Raw genomic sequence first — 11,567 nt, 5'->3', positions numbered from 1 at the left:
CTACAACCATAATGTTTTTTATTGTGAGATTATTGTGTATTTTGAAGTGTTGCAGACAGGCTTACGCTTGCCAGTTCCGGGTTCCACAGCTGCGCGAGCAGATCCTTCCCATTTCCTTCTTCTTTTCTTCAGATCCTATTCGTCGAATGCCGCGTCAAAGTGCTGACGTTCTGTGACGTATACGCTGTTGACAACATCGAGAGTCACTCTGCAGCCTTACTTCTCCGCGCTGGTTTAGCTCAGTGGTTACTTCGTTTCCAAACGTACCAGCCTCAGAGTCCGCGGGCTCAGAGGTTCGAACCACGGGCGCTGTCCAGCGTTTTTTTAATTTTTATTTTATTTCTCTCCTTACTCTCATGAAGCAACGGCCAATTAGATCGCAAAAGTGATTATTAACTCCACTGAACATTAAAGTTTTTATTTTTAGAGCAACAAGTCACACATCACCCGTCTGTCTGTCTATCTATCTATCTATCTATCTATCTATCTATCTATCTATCTATCTATCTATCTATACATATGGTGAGAGCTCTGTGTGTAGTCTGTGTAGCGCTGTAGTGCTTTGGGAACACATGGCAATAAAGTTAAACTTAAACTTGAGTTGTTGTGCTGTGTCTTATCTGTGAAAATCCAGTAGATGGCGCTCTAGGACAAATAATGAAAGATGTGCTTTCCAGTAGGATAGTGCAAACCTATCTTATCATTTTAAGGTCTAATAATTTCATTCAACCTGGAAATATTCATTTAGGCTACACTGCCATGTACATATGCATGGTGCACTGAACATATGCATGGTGTACTTTCAAGTTTCCCCTGAATTGACTGAAATAAATTTGAACTGACTTTAAGTGAACTCTTGGCTCAAGGAGGCCGACCATTTCCAGGTATTAAAACCATAAAATAGCCTTAATTGTTCTGTACCAGGCTCACGCACGCACACACACACAAACAAGCGAACAAACACACACACACACAAACAAACGCACACACACACACACACACAGCCTGGTACAGTCAATTAAGGCCATTTTATAATTTTCATGCACTTGACTATGCACGCACGCACGTGACCTCTAGTCGTTATGGAGGGTCACGGTCAGGTGGTTGTTGGTGAGCATGTCCCAGAGGCGAGCGCGCGAAAGTATATGATACTTTTGCCGTCGGACAATGGGCGCGAGGCGAGGGACGGATGAAACGCTCTTAATGCTCCGTGTAATGCATGCTACTGTAATGTAACAGGCACCGAGGGACTGTCGGTATACATCCAACAGAGTGCTTTGGGATTAGTATTTAGGCCTATCACAGAACATTTGTATTATTCTGGTGGGGGAACGGTTGATCACGGATAGCTGCACACTAATCCTCATTCCGTTAATTAAAAAGACGAGGAAACCAATGGAATGGTGCATCCCCCCCCCCCCCAGAAATGTAATCATTTCTGGAGAAGCTTAACCATCTGCTGGAGGTTAAGTCCGTGAGCAGATTGTGTTTCTGGTTATTTAGACCTGCGGATTTGTTTTCCCCTTTAACTTTCCTTCGTTCAGTGGTGGGGGGTACGGGGAGGGGGGGCGGCGGTCTCTAAAGGGCTACTGGGGGGGGCTTGGTTTGGGGTTTTGTCGTCAGCTCAAGTGCAGAGATTTGAGCTCGAGCCAAGGCTTTATAATTACAATGCGAATCGAGTTTAGACGAAGGCGAGCGCGCCGAACATTCGTTGGTGTGTAGCTTGTGTGTGTGTGTGACTGACCATGAATGGATTAACATGAGAAAGATTAGATTTGAGCAAGCATGTCCTTTCTCGGTCTCGAGCTGTGCTATTTGTCTTCTCAAAGCAATAACAGACGCTTCGTGATCTTCCAGACAGTAATTCGATCGTACATGTTTTGAAATTACTTGCACAATGATTAATTGTCTGCGCCAACAGTACCAAAAAACATTTGTTATACGGCCATGCGCCGTTTGATTCTGATGTGATTCAAACTACAAAAACAGTCCACTTGATAGATTAAAGAGAAGTGTGATTATAGTTTTATGACATTACAGATTAAAGAGAAGTATGATTATAGTGTATGACATTGCTTTTATCTTGATTGTGTTGATAGTTTCCAGGTCTACTAAGACAATCCATGTAATGCCATGTAGCCATGTAATGCGTATGGATGAGGGTTTCAACATCCTGATTATCGCTCTCATCCCCCAAATATATACTCATAAATCTTGATTAAAATCGAATAACCCATCAAGGATTGTTTTTGTAGATTGAGCCCTATGATTAATGGATTGACTAACTTGCGTTAAGTGAAACCTATTCGTCTTCAAGTAGGCTATATAGTTCATGGCGCTTTTGGATTGTCATCCGTGTGACAATGTTAGTGTTTTTGTGTGTTTTGTATAGAAACTGTTAAGCGCAATCGGCCTATAACGCTATCTTGGTCTATGTATGGCTGCGCGCTCCAATATAATTCATCTTAAACGCCCTGCAATAACTAGAAAACGTCACACTACATGCAAAAGCAATTTAGCCTTAATCCAAATCTGGCCCCGATGTGTCCACTGAAAGTTACGCCTTTGCGGCTCGCAATGGAGGGGTTAACCCGTGTACAGTAATTAGAGTCGCTGCTTTCATGTCGGCGTCTTCCAATACGGCCCCCCCCCCTCTCTCTCTCTCTCTCTCTCTCCTCTCTAGCGTGTACGCACACTCCTCCCCACCAGCTCCTCTCAACACACTGGAAAATCAAAGCGCGAGCCTCCTCCGCTCACACACCACTGGAGCTGCGCGCGGAGAGCAGAACACACAGAGACGCTTTCACTCACCTCTCCTCAGCCTCCAAGTTTAGCCTGTGACTTTGGCAAAAAAAAAAGACACCGACAGAGCCTTGATCTACTTTGAACGTTTTTTTTATTATGATTATTGTTTTCTATAACAATTTTATACAAATCTGCAAATCCTGTTATAGGGTGAATTATGTCCGTGAGAGTTAAGTTCGTCACGCGCTGTTCTTACTGTTGATGCTTTCTTTGCGCGTCGCTGAGATGGAGCACAGGCTCGCGAGGACCCGGTGGACACCGCTCACCGGGCTGGTGGTGTGCCTGCTGGTATGCGCGTGTGTGGTGGACTTGGTTCTCGCGCAAATCCGGTACTCTATTCCGGAGGAGCTGGAGCACGGGGCTTTCGTTGGTAACATAGCCGAAGATTTGGGCTTAGATGTGGCCAAGCTGTCCGCCCGTCGGTTCCGTATAGTTTCTGGAGCTAAAAAGCAATACTTAGAGGTGAATTTGGAAAACGGTATTTTGTTCGTTAACGAGAAGATAGACCGAGAGGAGCTATGTGAACAGAGCCCGACCTGCTTTTTACATTTGCAAGTGGTCATTGAAAATCCATTAGAACTATACAGAGTGGAGGTGGAGATTTTGGACGTGAACGATAACTCTCCCAGCTTCCCGTGGAGCGAGTTTAATCTTGATATCACCGAGTCAGCGGCGCCCGGGTCCCGTTTCCCGTTAGAGAGCGCGCAGGACCAGGACGCGGGTACCAACTCGCTCCGCTCTTACCAGCTCGGCTCAAACGAGCACTTCCTGCTGAACATCCAGACACGCAATGACGGGAGCAAGTTCGCCGAGCTCGTGCTAGAGACCCCGCTGGACCGGGAGTATCGGAAGGCGCACGAGATGGTCCTGACCGCCGTGGACGGCGGGTCCCCCGAGCGCTCGGGCACGGCTCTCATAACGATAACGGTGCTGGATGCCAATGACAACGTGCCCGTGTTCGACCGGCCCGTTTACCGCGCAAGTCTCGTGGAGAACGCGCCGAGGGGGACCCTTGTGCTGAAGTTGAACGCCACGGATCTGGACGAGGGCTCGAACGGAGAGGTAGCCTATGCGTTCAGTGGGCACGCGCCTCTCAAGGTGCGAGAGCTGTTCAGCGTGGACCCATACACGGGGGAAATACGCGTGAAAGGGGTGGTCGACTATGAGAAAGCCAGCGTATATGAGCTTTATGTGCAGGCTAGGGACAGGGGGCCCTCGGCCGTGGCGGTGCACAGTAAAGTATTGGTGGATGTTTTAGACGTGAATGACAACGCGCCTGAAGTCATCCTCACGTCCGTGTCCACGCCTGTACAGGAGGACGCGCCGCCGGGGACGGTGATAGCCGTTATCAGCGTCATGGACCGGGACTCGGGAGAGAACGGGAACGTGGACTGCCAGATCCCCAGCAGCGTCCCATTTCAACTCCACTCGTCTTTTAAGAACTACTACACCCTGGTAACGAGCGAGTTTCTAGACAGAGAGGCGGTCGCCGAGTACAACATCACTCTCACCGCCCGAGACCTGGGCTCGCCGTCGCTCTCGACGCGGAAAACCATCCTCGTCAAAGTGTCCGACATCAACGACAACCCCCCGCGCTTCGCCCAGCCATCCTACACGGTCTATGTGACCGAGAATAACGCCCCGGGCGCTTCCATTTGCTCAGTCATCGCTTTCGACCCCGATTCCAATCAGAACGCCTATCTGTCCTACTCTATCCTGGAGGGACACATACAGGGCATGCCCGTGTCCACTTACGTCTCCATCAATTCCGACAACGGAAATATCTATGCGCTGCGCTCGTTTGATTATGAGCAGCTGAGAAACTTTCAGATCCAGGTGCAGGCGCAGGACGCCGGCTTCCCCCCGCTCAGCAGCAACGTCACCGTCAACGTCTTCGTTTTGGACCAGAATGACAACGCGCCGGTCGTCGTGTCCCCGTTGCCGAAGAACGGGACCGTGGCCACCGAAGTAGTCCCGCGGTCGGTTGACGCCGGTTACCTGGTGACCAAAATCACGGCTCTAGACGCGGACGCGGGGCAGAACTCGCGTCTGTCGTACCAGGTGCTGCTGGCTACCGACCCCGGTCTGTTCAGCGTCGCCCTATACACGGGAGAAATCAGGACGATTCGCCGGTTGGTGGATAAAGACGCTACGAGGCAGAGACTGGTCATCCTGGTGAAGGACAACGGCCAACCGCCGCTCTCAGCTACGGTCTCCATCCTCCTCTCCGTTGTCGACACGGTGCCCGAATCGCTGTCAGACTTCGGCGACCTCACGCTCAGCCCGCAGCCCCCGTCCAATCTTGCCCTCTACTTGATCGTGTCACTGAGCACCATCTCGCTCATTTTCCTGGTGGCTATTATCGTGCTGGCCGCGGTCAAGTGCTACAAAGACAGCGAGACCGCCAGCGGGTATAACCTCCCCCCGTTCGCCTGCTGCTGCTGCGGGGGCTTCCAGCCCGAACCGCCGCCGGAGGTGTTCAAGAAATCGAACCTTAACTTGCAGATCTCCACAGGAGCTAAAGTGCCCACCAACTGCATGGAGGTAAATGGCAACGGTACCCTCTCCCAAGCCTACTGCTATAAAGTGTGCCTGACGCCCGAGTCGGCCAAAAGTGACTTTATGTTTTTGAAGCCGTGCAGTCCGTCCAGTACCCCGAGAAACAACGAGGCGAAGACGGCAGACAACTTGGCGTGGAGCGCGCAAAACCGGAGCGCGTCGGTGAATAACGGTGCCACCACTCCAAATGAGGTAGGCTAAATAAAAAAGTGTTGGGATTTGGCCAGCCAGGTCATTCTGCTCACTCGTGTGTCTTTTTTTTGTCTGTTAAGTAAAAATAGTCTTTCATATTTTACTGCCTGCGTGATAGCTCTCCGCTCGCGCACTAAACCCAGCAGTCAGTGTCTCGTGAAACAGAGAGGAGAGGATGGTCTCTAAAGCCCTTTATTCGAATCCATATAAGATCATTGTATTCTATCTTTCAGCCCTCATTGATTCTAACCATTTCCCCATTATCACGATGACCTTTGTTTATTGTAAACATTTTTCGTACTACGAGCCCCCCAAGTGTAAGTTGAATTCTAAGTGCCCCTATTTCAATGACAAGCCTTTCCGCGGAGATGGAACAAAGGAGTCTTTCTTTGCGCACCAGAGACCGCCAGTTTGAATTGATTCACCCCTGAGTTTTCACAAAAACACAAAGGTTAAACAAACGACCGACAAGGTGAATGAATGATCTCACACAGGCCTACAGAGCCCCGTCTGTATACGCTGCACAGACGGTTCAATCGTGACCAAGCGGGTCCGTGACATCCATGCACCTTTACTTATTTTCAGACTAACGATGTTGAACAGATAGCCTCACTAACTATGCCTCAAGGGCACAGACACACGGCTGAGCCATTATACCCCGCACAATGCGGCGCATACGTAAGGGGGTCGCGTCCATTATTGATGAAAAATTGCAAAGGGGTGGTTTTGGGGCGACGGGGGAGGAGAGGGAGAGGAGAGGAGGGGGGCAACGGCCTGTCTCGGACGTGGTGCGCCTGTAGATTAGGCTACTCTTGCTGAATGTGACATGAGGAAGACGGGGCTCTGTTCAATTTTCCTCCGTCCGAGTTCCAAGCAGGGGGAGGGAGGGAGAGTGGGGAAAGGGGAGGGAGGGTGGGGAGAGGGAGGGGGGAAGCTCGGGAAGAGCGATGTCGACATCGCTGTTGAATCTAGTGGTTGACTGGCAGACCGTGAATGCGCGCAGCGCGTGTAGCCCATTGCCTGGCCGTCTCTGTACAATGCAGAGGCAGACAGAGGCGGATGAGGGGGTTTTACATTTTTCATATAATTCATGGTGTGCATCCATGTCTGAAGACTAGAAATGTCAGTTCCTTCACGGGCATACACCTCTGGTCATGTACAGAGAGGATTCGAGGTCACTGCGGTCATTATGCTCGCGGTTATCCCCCGCAGGGCCAGAGTGTCCTTGATGACTTTAATTGGCTCCCTTAAATCAGCCCCCTGGTCCCGCCTGACCGTCTCCCCGTGAGTCATTGGAGATGTGTGCATCGTGTCTCACCAGGCTGCTACACCACGGCAGCGGGCAGTTTTAATGATACCCCATCAGCAGGCAGGCCAGATGACCGCAGCTGAAGGTGAAATAGTTGTTTTTGTCCACGCGCGCAGGTTTTAGCTGTCTAATAAACAGAGGGAACGGGTAGACGACCCACATAATGATTGAAAGCTGCAAGAACAACAAACCTTTTTAGGCTCTCGGCGAGAATTTAATTAGAAAGCATGCTCTATGAGCACCAGGGCAATATTAATGTAAAAAGAATGCATAAAACCCTCAAAACAATTACGTGTATAATTTTCTTAATTTCCTCAGTGGCACGGCTTCCTTTGAAGATTGAAATCGTGTTTCGTTTCATCCCGGTGGGGTTCTAATTGTTTTTTGTGCAGAGTTAGCGCGGAATGTTTTGAATACCGATTCTAATAATACGCTTACGTCGCAATTTCCTTGCTAACAACTCTAAGTTAATTAATATAGCATGGGATCCAGACTATGAGATTTGTACCCGGAATAAATATCACTCCGGAGTGCCTGGTCCCCCTCCCGCTGTGCAACGGCTGATGAAAGCTGTGACAGACAGGCGAATCATTGCTCAAGGCATGGTGCACCTCCTCCGTTCTAACGTGTCTTCTATCATACAGCCACAAGGGGGCAGCGAAACACCATGTACAAAATATATATTTTGTCAAAATCAATAAGAAGCATCTCCTATCCATGCTATTGACAGGCATATAAAGACACACAATCAGGGACATTTTGAAAAATCTAATTTCAGTTAGGCTACTGCTCTTGATAAAATGATCTCTATAGCTACAGCTGCATACTGAGTAGGGTTGCTCATCAGGTATCTTCAGTTTACAGTCCGTCTCAGTCCTAAAAAGAGCCATTCAGTCAGCGAAGTGCTGTGCTAGATTAAAGTGAAGCATACTTCTAATATTATTATTTTGTTCTATTTTTCTGCAGCTCAAGCAAGCAAATACAGACTGGACTCTCACAAAGAACCAGAATTCTTCTCTAAAAAGGTACCAGTGAGCTTCAACATTTACATGTGTTTTAAAGTTTTCACTCCAATACAACTTCATATTCTTCTCATCTTCTTATGTCACAATCACGCATATTGACATTAGCCCTTTATTTTCACTGCATCACATCTGAAAACTACAAGGCCCAGAGCTCTGTAGGCCACAGACAGGCCTGGATATAGTTTGTGCCATCTTAGCGTAGAGCATTAGATTGTTCTGACTGGTGTTTAAGCCATGCGTCTTCTCTCCGCAGCTGTAACTCTATTAACATGGACGGCACTCTGATGCGTAAGGCCATGCATGCAGACCCAGAGAATTACATCACACCTAAGGCTGCTGGCCAGTACTGGACCTGGGGGACACACATGAGGGGTAAGGGCTGAAGTCACACTCACACACACACACGCACACACACACACACACACACACACACACACACACACACACACACACACACACACACACACACACACACACACACACACATTACATTTACATTACATTAGTCATTTAGCAGATGCTTTTATCCAAAGCGACTAACAATAATTGCATTTAACGTAGGAAGAGCCAATGTACTACTACTTGCCAGAACTCACGAGTGCTCTAAAACAAGTGACTAAGAGCATAATCTAGTGCTGAAGGCAAAGTGCAAGAATAGCAATCTAAAGTACAGTGCAATATAATACAATATAATACAATAAAATACAATAAGTACTTAGGAGGGAGGATTGTTGTAGTACTTCTTGAAGAGATGAGTTTTGAGCCTGCGATGAAAGATGAGCAGCGACTCTGCTGTCCTGACGCACACATTACACACACACACACACACACACACATACACTTGGGGTATACTCATGGCTACACCCCTCCCCCCCTTTCTCTCTCCCCTGTACAGACTGCAAGACTCCGTCAGCCGCCGTGGCCCCCCCACGCTCCTGGACCCCCCGCTGCACCCCCCCACCCCAGCAGCAGCAGCCCTCGCTGCCACCCTTGCACCCGCCTCCCCAGCCCCCCTCACACCCCCACCCCCACCCCCACCCCCACCCGCCGCCGGACTACCAGCACAACGTGTACATCCCCGGGACGCCCTCTGGCCTCTGCACCCCCCGACCCGCCGCCCACTGCAGCGAGCTGGACGTCCACAACTCCTTCTCCACCTTCGGCAAGAGGAGACGCCTCCAGATGTCCGGCTACGAGCCCCAGGGAGAGACGGCCGTCATCAACAACGACCTGTACAGCGATTAAGGAGGGGACTGAGAGGCCTACCTGGGGGGGGGGGGGGGGGGGGTGGATTAACGAGGGGATTGAGAGGCCTACCTGGGGGGGGATTAACGAGGGGACTGAGAGGCCTACCTGGAGGGGGGGGGGATTAACGAGGGGACTGAGAGGCCTACCTGGGGGGGGATTAACGAGGGGACTGAGTGGCCTACCTGGGGGGGGGGGGGGGTTAACGAGGGGACTGAGAGGCCTACCTGGGGGGGGGCGGTTGGAGGGATGGATGATGAACAAGAGACACTGGGAAACACAGGGTGAATGAGTGATCAAATGCATCAAATTCAACTTGTCAAAAGAAAAGGAGATGACTGAAAGAGAACATGAATGAACAGTCACCCTCTTAGAACCGAAGGACATGGACCAATTGGGAAGATTGGGTTGTGAGTGAATGAATGAATCTCAAGAGGTTTGATCCTCAGACCCATCATTATGATACTGATGGACAATGTTTGACACCTTACTGACGCATAATTCCTTAGTCTGTGTTTTTATATTATTATTATTATTATTTGACAATCAATGAGCAGCAAATGTTGATAACAGAAACATCCAAAAAACGTCTCGAATTTTAGACATCAATTTGCACATTGTTATGGAATTCTATTTTTGAACGTTTAGGAAAAAAAATAAGAGGATGAAAAAATACAATCAAGTTGCGTTCATTAATCTTTTTTTTTTTACTCGCTGGCAGAACCTCTGTGAATATATGTATGATATGCAAATAGTATTTGCGATGCGGGTGACTCAAAGGTTTGTCGAAAGGTAGGCCTTTCCTCCCAACACATGTACTATATACATTTCTGAGAATAAAGTATTTTTTCTCATATTTATTCGTTCTTTTGTCAGTGCAGGTTCAAGTTTCTAACCTAGATTGACCTCTAATTTGTAAAATGTTTATCTAGCTTGAACTACACTCACAGCTGTCGTGTTATTTTCTGATGAAAATAGTTCTACACCACTGACACTGGCGCGAGCTTTGTGCCACAGCAAGCTGCTTTCCACGGCGAAGAAGAAACAGGGAAATATTAACATATGCTAATTGGAGTGCTCGCGTTTCCGCTCGCCCGCAGAGAATAGCTGGGGTTCATTAACTGAACAAACAGATTCTCCACTCGAAATATCACTTTAATTAAGCCGCGGCAGCCATGGGAACAGGCGTCGCTGAGCGGATTCTCGATTCCAAATGCCACACCTGAGCGCGATCCGCAGACCTGGCCCGTCTTTGATTGCCCTTTCCTTTTAATTTCTCGGGGAATGAGTTCTGAATGTCAACAGATGAGTATCGGCCGGATGTGTGTGTGTGTGTGTGTGTGTGTGGGGGGGGGGGGGTAATTAGGTCGGCGCCCGCCTCAGTTTGAGAATAATTAAGCTAATAAGGAAGAGGTGCCCTCCGCGGGGAAGGGCTGGAGGGTAACCTAGGTAACCTAGTCCGCAGCTGGGGAGGTGATTCGCTGGGATGGATGGTGGCAGGCGCGCGGCGCTATGTAGGTCAGATAGATGGGCTCACTTAGACGAGTGCGAGAGAGAAAATAGAGCTGTCATCTTAAAATAGAGAGAAATTAGGTCCATTATGACATCTGAGAATTCTGGTCCAATTCTCAGGTATGAATCGAGCACTTAGTCCTCCTTAAATGTCACTGGATTTTGATAGAACGCCACAGCCTATGGAAAGGGTTCTGTTTTCAGGACATCTCTCAGGATACATAAATCATAATAACCAATGCAACTAGAGGTTTCTCCTCGTTAGACCAGAAACCATGGAAGCAGGAAGCAGCCCCTAGAGACCCCCCCTCTACCGCCCCTAACCTTTGACCTGCGACCATGGCAGGCAATATGCAGGAGCTGTCCACACATGTGGTGCTGAAAGTGTGACCACTTCGTCTGTAGCCACTCAGTTGAAATTCCCCACCCAGACACCAGAGGGCATCTCTGAGTATGATTAAAGAGAATAACCATTTCAGTTCATTTCTGGTTCTGGGACTTTATTAGGGGCCATTTACATGTACAGTTGTGTTACTGTCTTGTAATTTCAGTTTCTTCTGACTTTTACCTTAAGAGAGGGTTAAATGCATAGCACTACATAGAATATGGTGTGTACTTGCAAGTGATGTATATCATTCACACAAAATATTATTAGGATAGCCTGTATATCTGTTAGTGATCAAACTCCCCCCTAAAATGCACATTCATCTAGCCTTGATTGTTCTCTTCTTCCTCCAACATGAATTATGGTACCCCCCCCCCCCCAACTCTCTCAAGCTTCTCATTCCCTCTCAAATGCCTCGACCAATAAAGATCTATAAAATACATTAAGGCCAGAAAATAGTTCATGTTCAGTAAATAACCTGATTACACGGCCTATGAACACACATTCTTGTAAATCAAGCACAGAACAGCACAGC

At 48.5% G+C, this 11,567-nt stretch overlaps 1 protein-coding gene across 2 annotated transcripts; it reads left to right on the top strand.

The window, feature by feature from the left end:
- Window positions 1-3,030: 3,030 nt before the first annotated feature.
- Window positions 3,031-9,135, top strand: LOC311317749 (protocadherin-10; the record flags this gene model as incomplete). Of its 2 annotated transcripts, none has more annotated exons than XM_084448851.1 (4): window positions 3,031-5,556; window positions 7,832-7,890; window positions 8,144-8,262; window positions 8,786-9,135. In XM_084448851.1, the coding sequence occupies 4 exons, from the start codon at window positions 3,031-3,033 to the stop codon at window positions 9,133-9,135; spliced, it is 3,054 nt and encodes a 1,017-aa protein (XP_084304977.1). The 2 variants fall into 2 exon arrangements, with proteins under 2 accessions (XP_084304977.1, XP_084304976.1); XM_084448850.1 differs by having other exon boundaries at window positions 8,144-8,268.
- Between the last annotated feature and the right edge of the window lie 2,432 nt (window positions 9,136-11,567).

Source organism: Borostomias antarcticus (genome assembly GCF_949987555.1).
Source record: "Borostomias antarcticus genome assembly, chromosome: 14".
Taxonomy (NCBI): Eukaryota; Metazoa; Chordata; class Actinopteri; order Stomiiformes; family Stomiidae; genus Borostomias; species Borostomias antarcticus.
Note: the sequence above shows the minus strand (reverse complement) of the source record. Positions and strands in the feature narration are given on the sequence as shown.